The 21,333-nt window shown below is 38.0% G+C and overlaps 3 protein-coding genes across 3 annotated transcripts; all 3 read right to left on the bottom strand.

Annotated features, from left to right (window-relative positions):
• Positions 1-3,583: 3,583 nt before the first annotated feature.
• On the bottom strand, positions 3,584-6,231 carry LOC131317355 (protein FAR1-RELATED SEQUENCE 5-like). Its single transcript, XM_058346913.1, has 5 exons — positions 6,194-6,231; positions 5,915-6,007; positions 4,781-5,792; positions 3,767-4,695; positions 3,584-3,687 (listed from the first exon to the last, which is right to left on the bottom strand). Exons 1-5 carry the CDS (start codon positions 6,229-6,231, stop codon positions 3,621-3,623), a joined length of 2,139 nt encoding a protein of 712 aa, XP_058202896.1. The 3' UTR covers positions 3,584-3,620.
• Positions 6,232-10,051: 3,820 nt separating this feature from the next.
• Positions 10,052-19,369, bottom strand: LOC131316531 (protein STICHEL-like 3). The gene is made up of 6 exons (XM_058345933.1): positions 17,741-19,369; positions 16,370-16,589; positions 15,260-15,829; positions 12,314-12,770; positions 11,661-11,724; positions 10,052-10,521 (listed from the first exon to the last, which is right to left on the bottom strand). Exons 1-6 carry the CDS (start codon positions 19,193-19,195, stop codon positions 10,429-10,431), a joined length of 2,859 nt encoding a protein of 952 aa, XP_058201916.1. The 5' UTR covers positions 19,196-19,369; the 3' UTR covers positions 10,052-10,428.
• On the bottom strand, positions 19,204-21,019 carry LOC131317354 (protein STICHEL-like 3; the record flags this gene model as incomplete). The annotated part of the gene is made up of 2 exons (XM_058346912.1): positions 20,767-21,019; positions 19,204-20,735 (listed from the first exon to the last, which is right to left on the bottom strand). A coding segment is annotated over exon 2 (519 nt), but the record flags the coding sequence as incomplete, so codon positions are not given.
• Positions 21,020-21,333: the final 314 nt, after the last annotated feature.

The following is a 21,333-nucleotide window of genomic DNA, read 5'->3' as shown; positions in this document are numbered from 1 at the left end:
AAAATCTCATCCGTTGGATCTCAATCCAACGGTCATTCCAACCCAACGGTCACAAAAGGCAGTCCGCATTTTAGCCCAAAAAAGGGCGTCCGTGAAGGATGGGAAGTGTGTGTATAAATATATACAGTTCTTTTCATATTCGGTCGTCCGGATTTTATTTGGTCCGGATTTGGGGGCCCCCCACTGCTGTGGGAAATAAAATAGAAAGAAAAAAGACCCCAGCCTCCCTCTAGCCCCATTCGTTCCACAACCAAAGAGAGAAAGAGAAAGAGAAAGAGAAAGATAAAGGGAGGGTGACTGTGTACGAACAGCCCGATCGTAGACGACGAACGTAAGTCCGTGAAGGATGGGAAGTGTGTGTATAAATATATACAGTTCTTTTCATATTCGGTCGTCCGGATTTTATTTGGTCCGGATTTGGGGGCCCCCCACTGCTGTGGGAAATAAAATAGAAAGAAAAAAGACCCCAGCCTCCCTCTAGCCCCATTCGTTCCACAACCAAAGAGAGAAAGAGAAAGAGAAAGAGAAAGATAAAGGGAGGGTGACTGTGTACGAACGGCCCGATCGTAGACGACGAACGTAAGGTCTCTCTCTCTCTCTCTCTCTCTCTCTCTCTCTCTCTCTCTCTCGGTTCTCTCTCTCCCGGTTCTCTGTGATTTTCGAACTCATTTGTGTGGTTTTTTGTGTGGTTTCGATCGATCTCGGGATGGCTGACGACGAACAATCAGAGCTACGATCAGCCCTAAGGTCTCTCTCTCTCTCTCTCTCTCTCTCTCTCTCGCTCGTTTTCTATGATTTTCGAAACCCTAAAAGAAGATCTCCGATTTTCGAAACCCTAAATGAAGAACAGAGCCTGATTTCTGTGATTTGTTTGTGTGGTGATTTCTTTGGACATCGGGAAGGCTGATTTCTACTAATTGATTGATTTTCGAAACCCTAACAGTATTTTGGGGTTGTATGTATGATATCCAATTTGGGGCATTTATGGTCCGGATTTGTGTCTGAGCCGTTGGATTTTCTTATGATAAGTTGCTATTTGGACTGGTTTTTGTGTGTAACTTATGCTGATTTTGGCCAGATAATTTTGAAGTGGTGTTAATTTGGTGTTATCAGTGTATGATTTTGAACTGTGATCTGTACATCAGTTGTTTTCAGGTTCAGTCGCCTGGATTTTGTTATGGTTCGGATCGGATTTTGTATGAGTTTGCCCCAATTTGTTGGCTATGATGAAAATTTTCTGAGCCGTTGGGAGAATTTGCCCCTATTTTCAAATTTGTTTGCTCCTATTTGTTGGCTATGACGATAAATTAACATGCAAAGTGTACGTAGGCCTGGAAACATTAGATGGTCAATTGGCAACTAATGTTGCCGCCTTAGTGCCTTAAAAATGTGGTGTCTTGAACATTTTATTAATCTGAGCCACTTTATTTGGCTATGATGAAAATTTTCTAACCCAAAATCGCCTATCTAAATTTGTTATATGAGTTACTTGTAACTGTGTTGGACATTGTCGCCCATTCGTACACAGTCGCCCTCCCTTTTTATCTTTCTCTCTGTGGAACGAATGGGGCTGGAGGGAGGCTGGAGGGGTCTTTTTTCTTTCTATTTAATTTCCCACAGCAGTGGGGGGCCTCAAATCCGGACCAAACTAAAATCCGGACGACTGGATCTGAAAAGAACTGTATATATAATGTGTACTAAGGCTTGGAAACATTAGATAGTCAATTGGCAAGTAATGCTGCCACCTTAGTGCCTTAAAAATGTAGTGTCGTGAACATTTTATTTATCTGAGCCACTTTAATTGGCTATGATGAAAATTTTCTGAGCCGTTGGGAGAGTTTGTCCCTATTTCTAGATTGGTTTGCCCTATTTGTTGGCTATGACGATATATTAACATGCAATGTGTGCTAAGGCTTGGAAACATTAGATGGTCAATTGGCAACTAATGTTGCCGCCTTAGTGCCTTAAAAATGTGGTATCTTGAACATTTCGTTTATTTGACCCACTTTATTTGGCTATGATGAAAATTTTCTGAGCCAAAACTCTCTAAATTTGTAATGAGTTACTTCTAGTTTATAGTTGTGTTGGACATTTTGTATGAGTGTGTGTAGACATTGTGTGAGTGTGAATGAGTGTGTGCAGTAATTGTGTTAAATTAGTCATGTCCAGTTCAAGCAACAGGAGTACCATTCAATCTCGTCACCCTACATTTGAAAACAAGACATGTTGGTGTGGATTGAGAGCTGCTGTGCACATTTCAGAGTCAGAAAAGAATCCTGGAAGGCTCTACCAGGTGTCCAAAGGATTCAAAGGATAAAGGTAAATGCAAGATGAGGGAGTGGTGCTATCCAATTGAGTGTCACCAACCCAACCCACATGTTGCAACAGATGTGAAACTGGTCAAGAATGATGCACGCCTTGACGCCATTGAAGTCACCGTGGCTAATTTAAAGTACATGCTGTTTGTATTTCAATTCTTAAGTGGGTTAGCCTTCGTAGTGGCTATCATTGCACTTCTTAAGTGAATGTAATTTCTATTTGTTGGTAATTGTTGTAACCAGTAGGATGTCATGGCAGATATTGAGTTGTATGTTTTGATATTGTTTGAAACTTTAGTTGTCAATTTGTATTGGACTGAACTAAGTTGGTATCTGTTAGCTAACTATACAAGTGCTTGTGTCTAGTGTCCATTTTTTACCATGTTATTCTTCTAGTGTCCATTTTTTACCATGTTATTCTATGGCAATAGAAACCACTGCAGCCACAGTATTACATCTCGCGGGCCTTCCAAATGTACATTTTGATGAACCTGAAAATGGAATTAGAACCTGAACATGGAATTAGAATTGCAACTCACTTATTGAGTAGGCACTTCTTGCAGGCTGATATTGCACGTTGGCAATTAGGAATTTCTAAAAATGTTTTACAAACTCCTAACTGTTTTGAGATGTTTCCGAAACCAAATTTACAAATTCCTAACTTCTTCTATAAGCTAGTAAAATCACACTTTAGACTAAAATCACACTTTAGACTGATATTGCACACTGGCACTCATGAATCTGATATTGTACGCTGGCACTCATGACCCTACTAGTGAAATCACACTTTAGACTAAAAAAATAACTTCTTCTATAAGCTAGAATCTCGGAATCTGTTCAAAAAAAATTCTATACACACAAACACAAATAAAGTTTCCATCTGTCTTCCATCTGTTTTGAGATGTTTCCGAAACCAAATTTAAAAACCAATAATAAGCTAACCTTTCACCGCTAATGACAAATCACATTTTAAAGCAAATTGGTAAAACACTTTTACATGTCTATAGCCTCTTTCGTCACAACAAAATAACTACATTCAAAATGGCAGGGAAACATAAGACCTTGGTAATCAATTCCCACGAACCAAATGTACTTCACAGACAAGCATGAGAATTTACAAAAACCAACAAAATTATAGCGTCCTGCATTACTCTTATCAAACATTCTCTCTCATTACTCGCAATCGGACAATGGTGTCATCTGTTCCTTCAATCACTAATCCATCCTGCAACCCAAAAAAAATACTAACTTGAATGGACGAAACAAAAAACAAGAACAAGTAAACAATTAAACGTAGATGTATCACAAACACTTACACTCATCGTCAACGTCATCCTCGTCATCACTCAACCTAACATCTTGTGAAGACCTAATAAAATAAGACAACAATTAAGATGTATTCCATGTATAAACAATGAAATTCATAGTACAAATTAACATCCACTTACATGTTCATAAGTTTTGGACAATTCCTTTTGTCATGCGATTGTCCCGTTAACCCACAACCATTACATTTCCTCATCTTGTTGACGGCCTTCTCTTTTCCTCCTTTCAAACGCTTATCACAACCCTTTGCCCTAACTTGAAGTGGTTCTTTCAAACTATGTTGGCTTCCGAGAGAAGGCGGCACTTGGATACGATTCGTTGAACCATCTTGGCGAGAACTCCTCATCAATGCAATCTTCATTTGACTAGATTCCAAAGCTTCTCGCACAACTTCACTTTCTTCTTCATCTAATACAGCATCATCGATAACTGTACAAGCAAGTTGGAAGAGACCTTGTCGCCTCACAAGAAGTGAACTGTTACATATTTCTTTCACACCACTACAACTCACAAGGTTGGATGACTTATCCACCGAAATCTCACGGGTTCTCGCACCTTCTGTTTCTTCTCTCTGAACATTCCACAAACACCAATGTTCATTCTCGCGTATGAACGTAACCACATACGCATTAATTTGAAAGATCTCCTCTTGAAACCTCTCAAATATGCTCCGTGTATATATTTCACTCATTTTCTTTTCCATTGCCCACGAGGCTTTCAAGAGAGGCTTCTCATTTACATCTTTATGGTCCAAATTCAATTCATTATGTCGGACTTTGGCAAGTGCCCTATTGAATCGCGTCACAAAATCCATCATTGAATTTTCTTTGGACACATACCTCTTGAAAAACGAATGAGAAATTTCAACCCGTTGACTACTAGTCATGTGGGCAGAAAACATGTGGTTCGTATATGCGGGAATCCATCTATCACGAATTTCATACATGTCCTGCAACCATTTATTACTAGACAACTTAGAGTTTCCTACAATAGTTGCCCATCTTGCATCGAACTCTCCAGGTGTTTCAGAATTCCATATACAATTCTTCAACTGATCATAATGTTCCTTATATGACAGTGCACCCAATTTTTCAAAAAATTTGCTCACAATGTGCCAAATACAATATCGATGAAACATATTTGGAAGAGCAGAAGCAATTGCTCGTCATTGCCGGATCTTGATCAGTTATGATCATTTTGGGTGGTCCACCTGGCATCGCTTTTAACCATTCATTGAAGAGCCACACAAACGAATCAGTTTTTTCATCACTCAAGAATGCACACCCAAGAAGTGTTGTCTGCCTGTGGTGGTTGACCCGCAATATAGGTGCAAATATCAAGGAATATTTGTTTGTGTAGTACGTAGTATCAAACACTACCACGTCCCCAAAATATTGATATGACTTTCTAGATGCCGCATCCACCCAAAAACAATGAGTCATTCTATCCTTATCATCTCTCTCGAATGTGAACCTAAAGCCCGGATTCTTTTGTTGTTCCATCTCGAAATGCTCGTACAAAATGTTTGCATCATGACCATGTACTACATTCTTCCTATCTCTTTCATCATTGTAAAGATCTCGTGCTAAAAATCCAACATTTTCAATACCTCCCGCTTGCAACTCAAAAATACTCATTTGTTGGCAAGTTGGCACATTAGCAGCAGATAATTGTTGCGTTAAAGCTTTTTGTGCGGCTGATACTCGGCGATGAGATTTTAACAAATGCACCTTTCTTGGCGTTGTAAGCTCATGGTTATGACCCTTGACAAATTTTGATACAACAAACACTTCACCTTTTCTTACGACAGCAAATTTTGCACCACATTTCTCTCTAGTTAAACCCCGACGGCGTTTAGTGGCCTTAGAATTTTTTCTCTCCCCTTCTTTAAAACAAACGTACTCCTTCCTCATTACTTTACCATTCTCACCCAACCTACTAGAATTGATTCGGACACTAAATCCAGCTTGTCTAGCATATTCGTTGTAAAATTCCCAAACATCATCTAATTTGAGAAATTGTTGGTCAATTTTCGGTATCACTTCATTTTTAACTTGAGGAGTATAAAATTCTTGACAAGAATTCACAGATGATTGACATGGTTGGGATGGTGACTGTGATACTGCTATGTCATCCAAAGATTGCATTCTAAAAATCAAAATACAAAACAATTACTAACATGCAAACAAACAATTACAACAAATACCAGTCTATGTGTCTCCCTTTATGCTATAATATGCAACAAATTTTTGAGAGAGGGAAAGAGATACCTCGGTGGTGGTGCTCCAAACAAGGGGGTTGGATCAATATTGGTTCGATCTTGTTCTTCCATTTTATCAATTTCTGAGCTACTTATGGGTAACCTACCAATGGCAACCAATTGCAGACATTATCACAAAGATTACCAAAAAAAAAAATCAGCATAAGTGGCACACAAAAACCATTCCAAATAATCGTTTTGTTTTCAACTAGTACAAATAGTAACCAGTTTAATTGCCCTAGCACAAATTATCATCTTTGATTTATAAGAAACAGTTCCAACTTCCAACATCAGTGAAGTTCCAACTTCCAACATCAATGAGGACATCTCCAGAAACTTTTTTTTTTCCCATATCGCCAAAACAAAATCATTCGCTCGTATACCCGGAAAAATGCAAAAAATTCACTGACAACAACGAGAGAGATAGAACGAGAGAGAGACCTTAGGGCTGATCTCGGCTTTGGACTTTCGTATATCTTCGCTCGTATATCGTCACCTCTGTGTACAAATCACAGAAATTAGCCCTAAAATCACAATTAGAGTTTCGACAATCATAGAAAACGAGAGAGAGAGAAAGAGAACAAGAGGCAGAGAGGGAGACACCTTAGCTTGGGTCGTCCTTCTACGTCTTCACTTGGGTCACTCGTATATCGTCGCCTCTGTGTACAAATCACAGAAATTAGCCCCTACAATCACAGTTAGGGTTTCAAAAATCACAGAGAACCGGGAGAGAGAGAACCGAGAGAGAGAGAGAGAGAGAGAGAACGAGAGAGAAAGAGAGACCTTACGTTCGTTGTCTACGATCGGGCCGTTCGTACACAGTCGCCCTCCTTTTTTCTCTTTCTCTCTCTGGTTGTGGAACGAATGGGGCTGGAGGGAGGCTGGGGTCTTTTTTCTTTCTATTGTATTTCCCACAGCAGTGGGGGGGGGCCCAAATCCGGACCAAATAAAATCCGGACGACCGGATATGAAAAGAACTGTATATGTATATATATATATATATATATATATATATAGTTGTAGAGAATAATTGATGAATCACTCTAGCTAAGTTGCAACATACTGTATGAAGCACGCCTCTAAAAAAACTCCGGGGACGACTATTCGCAGTCCCGCATTTTCTCTCTTAGCCCGTTAAAAATTTCCAATTATACTCGGCAGTTAGTTACCGAAATTGAGATACATTTTCAGCATACAATTACCGAAATATATTACAGTTTTTTTCAACAGATATTTACCGAAAATATATGTTTGGCAGTTGTTTACCGAAAGTTGAACATATTTTAGACATGTAGTTACCGAAATATAATCTTATTTTCAACAGCTATTTACCGAAATATTATGTATGATTTTCAACAACTATTTACCAAAATGTAGTGAGCTAAGAGAGAAAATACGGGGTTGCAAATAGTCACGCCCAAAAACTCTATCAACACTCGTGGGCCACGTCGTAAGTAGCGAACAACAAAAAATAATGGGCGCTGCTATTCGCAGCCCTTTATTTTCTCCCATAGCCTGTTAAAAATTTTCAATTATACTCGACAATTAGTTACCGAAATTGAGATATATTTTCAGCATCCAATTACCGAAATACAATATGTTTTTCAACAGCTATTTACCGAAAATGTATGTTCGGCAGTTGTTTACCGAAAGTTGAACATATTTTCGACATGTAGTTACCGAAATATAATCTTGTTTTCAACAGCTATTTACCGAAATGTTATGTATGATTTTCAACAACCATTTACCGAAATGTAGTGGGCTATGGGAGAAAATAAAGGGCTGCGAATAGCAGCGCCCAAAATAATGGAGATTGGAGCCGGGTAAATTACAAAAGCTACCGTCAAGGTTTCTGACAAATACGATTACAACCCCCACCTATTGGAAAATACAACACGCCCCTTTAAGTTTGAATCCCCATTACAAATTCAACCAAGCAAACCCAGTCCATAACTTTCTTCTCTTAAAAACAAAAAGTGCATGGGCAATTCCAGGATTTTGATTCAACGGTGATAAAATCATGCAAAAACTTTTGGTAATCTAAAAACCCTATACTAAATAAAGTGTTTATTTGGTTAGAAATTTATTGGGCCAAATTTCATGTAAAAACTTTCAATCGGTACATTATTTTCAATCGAAGATGAATAATAAGTAGGTGAGCCTAATGTCATCTTGTCCAATAAATCAAATGTAGTTAAAGGACCAATTATCTAAAATAAGAAATGTAGGTGAGTAAAATAGCTGCTATAGGGATTTTTAAGTCATCCAAAACTTCTAGGATTTATTACGCATTTCACCAAGAAGAGGATTAATCGCAAGTGCTTTGAGTGGTCAAAACCCACATACACCCAAGGAAATGCTCGCACCATTGAAGAGAATGGTGAACATGTTCGTGTGTCAACCCGAATTTCTACAATGCATAAAAATATACAACTATTTTTCCAAAAAGAAATCTCTTTGTGAGAAAAATCCTTTAAATACTCAATGTGGATCACCCACCAAATGTAATGGCTAAAGTTAATAATGAATGAACTCAGAAGAGCTATAATAATTTTTTTTTTGAACCGCAAAGCAAAGAGCTATAATATTAAACGTTAGAAGAGTAAATTGACCAAAAAAAAAAAAAAAACCCTTGATTTCATTGGTCTATCATTGACTATCTCTCAAAATATGAAGTTTCAATGCAACGGTTATTTACATGGCCTCCCACATGATGTGGTCCTAGCATGCTTTTTATATATGCTACAAGGCTTGATGAGTATGAAACTCAAACCAACTAAGAAACATGCATAAGAAAAAAAAATCAAAACTAACTAGGAAACATGCATAACAAAGAAATCAAGACTACTCGGAAGACATGAATTGCCAAGACTAAATAGGAAGCATAAAATGAAACATAAATTACATGGTATGATAATATTTTCCAATGTTATGAATTTAACACTTATCAAGAAAATATTTACACTTCATTACTGTCAAAATCTAATTCATACCCATGTCCATAACAGTTTTATAGCTACTGCCCGTCCTTGTAACATACAGGGCATCTGGACAAACTATTTTCAAATTGTACAACCAAACATAAAAGAAACTAGCTTGCCCAAAGTCAGAACATCTATTTGCCTAAAATATGGAGTAATATGTAACCAGAAACAAGTGCAAAACAGTAATGCATCTCCTCCGTTAACCCCGTTTACTGACAAGGGGGAATCTGTATTGGGGGTGAGCGTGCGCAAGCGTGCCTCTCCATTCTCTGGGTTGTGGTCCAGAGCGGAGATGGTGGCTGTTGTTGGTGGTGGTTTGTGTCTATTTTGGGCTGATGGACGGCATTGTTTTTGCTGGGTTGCAGTTTGTTTGGATTGCTGGCTTCAGTAGTTGTTGAGATGGTAGTGGTTGCAGCAGGTTGAGAAGGTGGTACCAATGACTAGGTTTCGGGTTTTTCTTTCGTTTTTTGATTTGGGCTTTTAGGTGTTGGGTTTTGCCTATTTGTTTGGGTCGAACTCTTTTTTGGATGTTTGTTGGTGTCCTACCAACATTTGGGTGTTTTTTTTTTTTTTAAAAGGTGAGGTAATGTGTAGTAATAGTTGAGATACTACCGTTTGTACATAATGTTCCTTGGTGTATCACTAAAGGGCTTCTATTTTGTACTATCATTTTTTAATGGTATAGAAACCTCTCTTTGCTGATTAAAAAAAAGGGGGAATCTATATTTTCTAATAGGTCAGGATGTTATCATATTTATAAGCAACTTCAGGGGTGGCTTTTGTAATTTACGTAAACCTTTATATGAGTAATGTTTATACTAATAACAATTTTGAACGATGAAATATATGAAGGCATATATACGATTTAGTGTTTTTATTACTATAACTAGTGTTAATTTTTGTGTTTTCAAAATAATTTACAAAAAATCCAGTAAATCATAGTGTGTCCCCATGCATGCCATGTCTTCCTAGTTTTCAAATTTTAGGTGTTCAAGTGTCATGCCGCAGATTCATAGCAAGAGATTCAGTCAGAAGCCAAATGGTTGATGTGTAATTAAACCAACATTTTTTGCATTTAGAAGTGGGGTAGCTTATAAATTGCTAAATTGTTATCAAGAGAGCAAAGGTAAAGGTTAAAGGCAGGAGAAATCCACTCATAGGGTACAAAGAGATTTTAGGAAGCCTCAACTCATCTATAAACATCAAGCAATCTTTTTTTGCATACTCTTAAGTCTCATCTCTAGCAATGCCACAAGGACATATTAGTCAATAAGGGCTCAAACAATGTCCCCCGCCCAAATATACTTCATACTTAACACTACTCTAAGGAGCATGCAATTGCTTTGCAAAGAATATGAGCTTACACTGCATAACAAATGATTGACAGAAAACAACTGAGATTTCATAATATAGGCTACACTATCCCATTTCTTTTAGACCTAATCTATTCTTTATTAATTAATCAGGATTAACCATCCAATTAGTAGGATATGAATAAATTCACCGAAGCCTTCGGGATCATCATGTATGATTTGTTGTACTACGTCAGCGACTTATTTGAAAGACAATTTCCACAGGAGACAAATCTCAGCAAAGCTTGGGATTTCCTGGTCCTAATCTTCGAACGAGAAAGCTGCACAAGGTTAACAACTCACAACTCAAATCTACAAGATGTTTGAATGAAAGTACCAATTCACATGACTACCTATTCACCGAACTTGTATGATAAGCTAAATGATCAAAGATCTAAGAAACCTATTGCAGTAATGGAATCCCTCTTACAACCACCTTTTGGATCACTTTCAGACCATGATTAGTGACGAAGAGGACTCTTTGACCTCGTTTCAGATATAATTTGCAGAAGCGACACATAAATGGAACGGATATGTAAGGGACAGATAAATGGAACATATATGATACGTAGCTGGAAATAATATGATACATGCAGAACAAGTGCTAGCTGTAGCAAAAGGGCGTGTTAAATGGGTATCATTCACCATTATCCACAAATTAGGGTTCGCTGCATGAATAATTTTTTCCTATTCTGCTTTTTCAAGGGTCATATAATAAACTAAATTTACTACATAGAAAATGCATAAGTTGTACTATGATGGTTGTATATTACTTAGCTTTTGCTTCAACTGGTTATATACTGATTAAATCTATGATTCTTTTACCTGCTCAAACCTGCTTGATCCACCACTCCCATCCTATGTAGCACGGATACAATTACGGACATGGAAACAGGGCACGGGATTTCTTAAAAAATGAAAACACAAGCACGGCAAGGGGACACGGCAAAAATAAATAAATAAATAATACATCTTTTATACCGGGGAAGAGATGTATAAGCATGAAGCTTCATTATATATATAAAATTATCATATATACATCATATACCCCCAGAAAGTTAAAAAAAATTGCATATTTAACCCATGTCGTGTCCCCATATGTGTCTCTCCCGTGTCCCCCATAAAAAAATTAATTAATTAAATTTATTGGACAAGCCATGTGGCATGTCCCATATGTATTTTTTGTCGTATCTCCCACGTGCTCCCGTGTCGGACACGGGGACATGCCGGCCTCTAGGAGTGTCAGTGCTTCATAGCTCCCATGAGACTTCTATGCCAGCTAAATAAAGGCTCATAGACACTGATGCTCCCTACTATTCTAAACGGCTAATTATAGGACCCGCAGCTTATTATACATGGAAAGAAGCTACAGTTCAAAGACAGTGGACTTGCTAGACTTTGCATATTCATCACAAATTACCTTTCGACGAGTTGCTCTAGATGCATTCCAACAAAGCAATCTTCTTGATCTAGCTTCTAGTTTCCTGTCGAAACAATGTGATGTCAGAGACATGTCCCAGCTCATGAATGTGATCCACATCAAATACTATTTCACCTGTCCTACAAATTGAGAACACAAGTTGCTTCATGACTATATGCCCTCCATGAAACACAATATAACAAATTATAGCACATCTAGTTTTGTCAGCTCGAACCAGTACTTTTTGGAAAGACTCAGCATTTTTTCAAAAAGACACTCTTTTGTGGTAACAAGCAACTATGCAACTCAACAACTGATCCAACACACACACAAAAAAAGTATTCAACTCAACTGTATACGACTCCAAACGTGAAAAGAAAAGGTAAGACACTTCATTTTTATTATTTATTCACATTTTAGCACCTATGCTAGATAAGTATGGAACTTGATCACCCTTGTATTGAGTCTAATAGACGAATTGATAGGAAACTGGCCCACAAGTGCACTAGAACATCACATGGATGGCTCTATCACTTCAAAGCAATAGCATCTTTGCAATTTTGATTTCCTACAAAAATAAAAGGTTTTATTCTTGCTGGTCAATAATCTACTTCTGTGCATACCCGTGAAGCCTAAAGAATTAGAATACGTACAGATTATCTTGTTCAAGCTCTTCAGCGATTGAAACTGAATTGGATGCTAACCATCCATTTTGGTGTGCGCATCCTTGTGCATCCTGACTTTCATGTCCAAGGGAAACCTTGCTTCTCACAAGGCTCTGACTCTCATTCATTTGACCGAACTGTCTCCTTTCTTGAAACAAAGCAATATAGGATTTCTTATGTGAAGCTTCTGCGTCTCCCATCCAAGCTCCTTCCAAACTTCTTCTATCATATTGTGTGTTGCTATCTTTATGCTCATTGCCTCGTACTCCCCCATGGAAAGCTATTTCAGCAATTTCATTCCTTGCAACTTTCTTTGATTCACATTTGATTTCAATTGTCACAGGGGACCCGAGAACAGACTCAAATGCTTGTAGTATGTGTGTTGTATACTTCTCTGCCTTTGATTTTGTCAGGTGTGAACTAAACGTCAACCGGGCAGTTGGGGCTGCAAGAAAAATTAATTTATTAGACGGACCAGACTATGACTTACAAAATATTGAAGGAAAAAGAAACAAAGCTATCCATATTGTAGTCACTTGATGCCTGCATCATGACATTCCAAACCAGGTTTACAACCAGCAAGATACAACAAAACCGTAAATATACACCTATAACTAACTGGTGGCCAAAATTTCTAAAAATGAGTAAGAAAATTGTGAACGGCATAAATATCTTTCTACTTGTTTCTGGTTCTAGGCCATTCATAGACTCCCAATATAGACACATAGTAATCATTTATACCATGTCAAAGGAAACAACAAAAGATAAGCTGCAGCAAGGTGCCAAGTCTATTTTACTGTCATACCTGCAATAAGGCCTTTCTGTTCTTTTGCAGTATATATAAATAGCAAACAAGTGGATGTGGACTATTCCAACAACAGGAAAATAGTACAGATCGAATAAAATGGTGAATTATGGCAACTTGTATTCACTTGAAAGTGGTATGAGTTCTTGGAAGGATACGTGTGAAGTAAATTTAAGCTTTTACTGACTCTAAAGAGATAGCATAAACTCCTTATTTCAACTCCAAAAACTTAGTTTTGATTGAATTGACTGATCCAGCATTATTTTCAACTACAAAAGTAACTGCTGCATCACTTCCGTCATGGACTATATCAACTACCTTTACACATTAAGGACTTTACTCTGGTCCTACACTCCATCTTAAGTAACGTGATAAATATTCTCATGAAAGTCTTCTTGATGATAAACACTACAAACATAAACGTCACTTATTCATTAAACTTGAGTTATGAGAAATTGACAATGTGTTCGTGTAGATTGCTTAACCCTTGGGAAGTTCAAAAAACACCTTCTTCTTCTTGTTCTTCTTTACGCAAGTAAGCGTATCTGGTTATAATTCTTGAGTAATTCTTCAAAAAAGTAGGAACAAGTGCCTCCCTTAACCCCAAAAATTAATCTGTCCCCTACTTTGTTAACCTTTGGCCACTAATATAGAAACATGAAATAGCTGTCCAGAAAATCCTGAAATTCACACCAGAAATCCTGCAACCTACAACTTTTAAAAATTATACAAAATCTCACATCTAATCACCTCCGAACACCAGAAATTTTCCTGCACGTCAAGAACCTTAACTCCATAACTTAACCCTAACCTTCCACACTTCCTATTCTAAGAAGCGATTCCTACATTTCTCAACACTTTCCTGCATCAAAAAGACAATTTATCATACATTTCCAGCATACGCTAGTAAATCTGGCCATTCTCCCTTCCTAATGTAATAATAAGGGCATATTAGTCTAAATAGGTTTCGCAACCCCGAAGACAAAACACATTTGACTTTAGCTGTCTATCAATGTCATAGGTACTTTTGAAGGCCTTGTGAAGTCAAACTAGGAAAACCGAACAAGATTTGGGCTTCAGTTCAGCAAGCTATGTAAGTCATATGGTACAAGCTTCAATTTAGCAAGGCACACATGTCATGGTACACAAGATAGGAAAATAGTTCGAAATCACAAGTGCAACTGTGTTGAAGCATGACAATGGAAATTATTGTTATTCGCGTTGGCAAAAAGCTCTGTCCACAAAGGTCGTATGCAGTATCCCTAAGCTCTGTAGGTCTGTCCAAGGGCTACTGATAATCTTTGGAGTTGAAATTTGGTGGTCTTATGGTGCCTCAATCACAATGCACCTCAATCGAAACGAATTAATCTTGGTTTGACTAGCCTCCATTTTGTATGTCAAAGACAAGATTTGAAAACAAAACTACCAGTTGTTTCTCAAGATGATTATGCTGTGCATTTGGCCGAACAAAGTGAAAGGAGTTTTTGTATGGTCTCCATGGGAATGGTGCTTTTACTGCCCCCACTCGTTCAAATGTCTTTCCCCGATCTAACCCTTTTAAGTTGTATGAACACATGATACCAGTACTGGGAAGCATGTAAATTGATCTCAAGTGTTCCTGGGATATTTCCATTATAGTACAAACCTAGGGAAGACCAAAGCAAGCATAAAAATCAAAAGCAGATGCTATGTTCGTTCAATCTGAGTCATTCAACATGATATTTAAATTTTGGTGATTGTCTTCGTGGATTCTTAACCTTCGGCGAATTCAATTCATGGTGGTCTCTCATGGATTTGATGCTCAATGACCCCTTGAAGATATGTCCCAGGAGATGGTGATGTGATGATGATGAGGCAATGCCATGTGTCAAAGCTGGGAGTATGCACCAACACCAACAAAACTCAACGAATCATTTCTGAAATTGAAGCTACAAATAAATTTTCCCATACTCACAAACCAAAGATAAATTGCACCCGGAGCTTCTTAAGCCTTCCACATGCAAACAAAGTCCAAATATAACTAACATGGCATGTACATTGAATGAAAAAACAAAGAGAAAATATTAAAATCGTCTACAATCACATCAGGTAGAACGTAGTGTACATTAGACATGGACAGTAGGAATTACCTGCACCAAAACTGACAGAAATCAGCTTTCCTTCTTGGTACATGAACTCTTTTACACTATGAATTTGAATATTTTCAAGCACCTCCAGCCAAATTTCTTCAACTTCATTACATACTCTATTGGATACAGGTCTGCCACTTATTTCATTCGAATCAGCAGAGAGCGAGAATGTTTGTTGAGGAATTATTACAGATTTTGCAATTCTCCTGCAATCTGTCGTATTACCTCTAATCTTAGCATTATGATAAGCATCACTACAACATTCAGCTTGAATGTCTTCCATTCTGGCAATATGTGTTGACAATGCTCTATCATTATTAGGAATCTCAGGGTGCTCAACATTACTCTTCCAAGGTCTCTCTCTTGCGCTAGCCTTACTTTGGACCAACGGACTATCATTAAAACTAGTGTTTGTAGACGAACTGGGAAACATATACTGTTGGTCAGGAGCAAGTTGGAGCAATGCAGCTGTTAGCCATGTTAGTCTGTCATTCGAAAGTCTAAGCTGTTTTTCCGCTTCCGATAATGTTTTCAGAGCTTGGCGCAGCCTTTCCTTATGTTCTTTTGATACTGAAACCAACAAGTTCTTTCTATCAGTTGGAAAGCAATCGAAACATAAAGAAATTATACTGTGCAGGAATCAGGTAACTAATTTCAACTTTTGAAGTAATATTGAGGGCAAGATTGTAAAAGCTACTAAAACAATCATTAGCACAGATCGCTGCTTCAGATTGGCTCAAAATAGAGAATGATTGAGGATTCTATGAAATATCCACCACATAATGGGATTTTTTTAAAAATATCTGCATAATGGGATTTTGAATCTCTGACTATATACGAGCTAATGCTGTCCAGTATCGGCCAATATATAGCTGTATCAATCATACCGATTCTATATCCCATACTACCAATATATATCCTGATACTACGACTTGGAAACCCAGTATGATTACTAATATCTGCAGCACTTGTATCTTAAGATGTATATAGGCTACTAGCAACAGTACAATGGCTCCAACTCAATTCCCAAAGTGATTCTGTTAGAATACAAATCAAAGAACTATGACATTGGATCATCAAAATGTGCTGGACAAATCATCTTGGACTTACAAGCTTGTCTTCGAAAGAACTTCCTTCTAGACCTTTCTTTCAGCAAATCAAAACTACCAGCCAAAATATCGGTGATTAGCGTAGCAAGTTGCGACATTAAAGCTAATGGCTCAACACCAGATTCTATGATCTGTCTCAGATTTTTCACAGTGTTAACTGTGTCAGCAGATAATGCCAAATCGAGTAATTCTATCAACTTCTCATCAGAGATTAGTCCAACCTGCAAAAAACACACAATAAATTGCAGATAGAAGATGGTTTATCATGCACTGTAAAAGAAATTTACAGGTGTTTCACCTTTGTTGCATGAACATGTACAACTGTGTGGTATGGGTATTTTTTTTTGGTACTTCGGAAATTCGTATGGGTGTATGTCTAATACTATAGTTACCGAATCGCATGTTTAAGTAGATATTCACCTAAGCCCCATGTTTAAGTAATTGGGGACGCAAGGTGAAACTTTTTGTTTTCCGAGTATGCTTCTTTCATTTTATAAGGTAATCTATTTAGTTGTTGTTTATTAGTGAAGGGCAAAATATAAACTGCATCTGCCTCAGATGTTAGACTACTATTCTATTTTCGGAATGTCCAAAAATATTAGTTGTCTTTGAAAAGTCAAAAGAAAAAGATCTAGAATCAACCTATTAAATAAGTCCATTATCCAACACGGGTACTCAATGCAATTAGAAAAATAGCCAAACTTATGACAATAAATCATATTAAAAAGAAGCCAAAATAATCAAAATGAAGCTTCTTAAAAATCAAAGTTTTCGGCCCGCAAGAAAAAGCAGAAGTTGTGCCAAATAGATATGCAAGCATCTGAAACAAGAAAAAAGTCATACGAACCGGCGCTTAAGTTGCAGCAAACACCCTCCTACATATAACATAGTTCTTTTGCACATGGAGAGTATTCAAGACACTAGTCAGTAGTCACAAAGAACCAGGCACATAAAAAGTAGCATATAAGATCCTATTCATTAAATCGTGTAAAGAGTTATTGTAGCAAATTGCAATGTAACGCGATGTAACCCTATGCATGCCTGTAGCAATAGCAGCAAAGATAGGAAACCATTTGCTGCATGCCTAAACTTAGCATTTAGTTTACAATGGAACATTACACAGAAATGAAACTATGTACTAGATTGCAATTTAAGGCAGTAAGAAGATCTGAAACTTCTAGGATCTACGAACAAACAAGCAGTATGGATTTCTTTTGGAAACTCAAATACAGAATTGGCATATATCACTATCTAAGTCCAATACAACATGCAAGTTCAATAGCATCTAAGAAAATTTGTAAATACTTCACTTTTGTAAGACACCTGAGTTTAGTAAACAAAATTGTACACTTAGGTACATGCAAGAACTTACCAATTCCTGAACCAACTGAACAGAGATCCTCCGCCCAAGCAAACTCAATTGCTCAAGAGTCATTTTAGCATCCCTCAAAGATCCATCTGATCTAGATGCAATAAGTTTTATCGCATCCTTATCAATATCAAGACCTTCTCTTGTTTCAATCAACTGCAGAGCATGGACAATATCTGCATCCTTCAACTTTGGAAAAAAGAATTTATGGCACCTGGATATGATTGTATGAGGCAAAACATCAAGACTTGAACAGACAAGAACAAAAACCACATGCCTAGGTGCTCGATCAATGAACTTTGACATGGCACTCCAGCAATCAGGAGAGAGAGCGTCACAATCATCAAAAATAAGGACTCTGTGCTGTGATGGCAGATGGGAAACAATCATATTGTTAAGTAGATCAATAACGCTCTCAAAACTACTAACTTGACCTAATTCCCTCATATTTTGGCTCTTACCCAGATCATATGCAATGCAAGAATTGCAAGAACCACAAGGTTTCTCTGATTCCAATGACTGGCAATTTATAGCTTTTGCAAATATACATGCACAAGAGGTTTTCCCTGTACCAGGAGGTCCATAGAATGCATACATAAGCCCAACCTTCCTTCTAGAAACAGCATTTGAAAGCACTTGTGCTACCAAATTCTGTCCCACTAGATCTCTAAAGGTTCTCGGCATGTATTTTTGACTTAGATTCCGGAGCCTACCATTGTGATGCCTTCTAAACTTGTGTTGATTCCCAGATCTAGATTCTGAATCAAGGTCAGCATCAATATCAGGACTTAATATATTATTAGCATAAATACCTAACTCTCCAGAATAGTCATGTACCCAAGCAGTATTATCCATGCTTTCCAGAGATCCAGATGCCTCCACTAGTAGAGGACGTGCTTCTGCATTAGATTTAGTAGACGAGTTTGAGAGATCAGACATCTCATTTATATCAGAATCATCTCTCAGAACTGGACCACCTTTCTTTGATTTTGAGTCAGACAAACCACAAGACAAACTCCTCCCAGCCATGTCGAGGATCGATTTCCCCCTCTGATGAATTCTTGACCAGTTCCAAGGAATCCCATAACCATTTCTAGGAGCCCTCACGACATTTTCCTCGTCATACTCCTCTTCTCCCTCCTCCATTTGGTACTTAAAACAAGCTGAACTTTGAACAAAAGCATCAGAGGCCACAGACAATCTGTTTTTACCCCCAGCATCTCTTGACGCTTTAATAGTTCGAGTTCTTCTCTTGCACCTTTTCCCCCTCTTCAATCCACCACGGTAGCTCCGCATGTTGGCTACTGGTTCCTCACCCATTTGCTCATTTTTGCAGTGCTTTCCATGCCTATGGAGATAAGATGTTGCTACATCGTCACTATCCATGTGGGCCTCTTTCAACTGCTCAGAGACAGTCTTGAGGTGACTACTTTCTTCATGCCTCCCCTTTTGTACCATTTTCTTATCATTTTGTTTAGAGTTCCCAGAAGCAAGGCCATGAACAAACCATTTTCATCTCGGGGAGACTTGCCATTGCTGCCTTTACCCCTTTCATCTCTTCTGTGTTCTCGAAAGCCACTCTTGCAACTACGATTGCTCACACCAGTTGTCCCATCATTTCGCCCTCTTACCTTCCCAAAAGCAACTTCTGCTCTCTGTACACTATCTAAATGTGGCGAGGTCACTGGCAACCCTCTACCCTCCCTTTCAATGCCGGCAGACCGTCTTCCGTTACCCACCATTCCATCCTTCTCAAATCTTTTAGAAAGAAGATCCACAAAGGAAAGAGAATGCCATGAGGCCGGAGTTGTAGAAGGATCCCTTACAGATCGCGACCTCTGAAGGCAAATAAGGTCCCTCATGAGCGACCTATCAGCCAATCCAGGGCTACAATAATGCATATGGTTCTTCAAATGAATACAACTGGCCAGATGAATATGGTTAGATTGATGATCTCTAGTAGCACCGTCTGCATTTTTTAGCATCTGGTCACAAACAGCCCTGGTCACGATCAGAACATAAACAGTCCGATAGAAGACACTTTTGCATATTAAATGTTCTCCATCAGAGAATTAAAAGGACAAATAACCCATGAGGACCCAAAAGTGATATCCCTATAGTGGTGTTATATATATATGAATGCCCAAATCTAAGTTATCCAAAATCCCCAATAACCAATCATTAACAAAACACAAGTTCTCACATTCACCAACTACCTCAAGTGCAATAAAAACTTCCACAAAATCCCCGTACTACAGACCTGAAGCCAAATCTTAGGTCACGCTACAAATTTATGGAACCAAAAATAATAGAGGATCTAGAAGATACGAATGCCGAAAAACAAAGCAATCGAAAGCAAAAACACGCAAGAATACATGAATTACGCGGTTCATCCAATTGGGGCTACATCACACGATACCGAAGAAGAAGAGTACAAGAGATTCATCGGAGTTGTATCGGCAATAAATGTGCACATTATATCTCTAGGCTCCACACTTTATAACATGAAACTCGAAGGCAAAGACCCAATAGTAAAGTAAGACCAAAGCATATACTTGAAAATTCCAGAAGATAACTAACAAGCCATGACTTGAAAGCGCCAAAATTCAAATACTACATCTCAGAAAGTAGCATTATCACATACTATATAAGTCGAAACTCATTCGAGCAAATTACAGAACACAAGAGAGACTGAAAAGACCAGGTGGACAATCAGTTTGAATTTCTGAGCGAATCACATAACTTGTAACCCTAGAAGTTCATTTGTTTTTTTTTTCTTTTCCTCTTAGAGAATGGGAAGGAGGATTTTGAATTTGAAACGGTGGGAAATGGAGAGGGTTAAATTAGAGAGAGAAGGGTGAAGCGGAAAGGAAGAGAGTTGAATGTTGGGAGAATAGTGGGTTCACCTGAATTCAGAGGAAAGGGAAGTGACTCGTTTTAATCAGCATAACTCAGATCCCCTGTTTCTCTCTCTCTCTCTCTCTCTCTCTCTCTCTCTCTCTCTCACACACACACACACACACACACACACACACACACATGAACTGCAAGAGGTGCTTCTGTGGCGAAAACCATGGCTGTTTAGAGAGAGAAAGTACGCTGGAAAGAAAGCAAAAGAACTAGTGTATGAGCTATGAAGTGAGATTTAAGAGAGAGACGTTTCAGAAAGAGATTCCGAGTGCTTGGAGAGAGAGAGAGGGAGAGAGAGAGAGAGACAGAGAATCCGTTGGTGATGCTCACGTTGCTCTCTGAAACAACACAATATGAAACTTGTTTTTGAAACTGAAAGTATACTCTCATGTTTTTTAAAGAAAGAAAAGGCCAAAAGTTGTATATATTATTTTTCAATTTCCCAACTGTTATTTTGCCAACGAGCTTGTAGTTTAATCACCGATTTGAATATATACCCATTGTACTTCATTTTTAAGCACCGACACCCTTGTACTTTGAAGTGGAAGAAGGAAAATTTATACTTACACCCCCTTAAATTTGTACGTATAGAGGGTATAAGTGTTTAAATTTGGAGTACAAGGGGTGCATGTAAAAATTGGTGATTTGGAGTACAATGGGTTCATGTACAAATCTGTGATAGTACA

The sequence above is a fragment of the Rhododendron vialii genome, chromosome 2a, assembly GCF_030253575.1.
Source record: "Rhododendron vialii isolate Sample 1 chromosome 2a, ASM3025357v1".
Lineage (NCBI taxonomy): Eukaryota > Viridiplantae > Streptophyta > Magnoliopsida > Ericales > Ericaceae > Rhododendron > Rhododendron vialii.
This window is presented reverse-complemented; position numbering and strand designations above follow the sequence as displayed.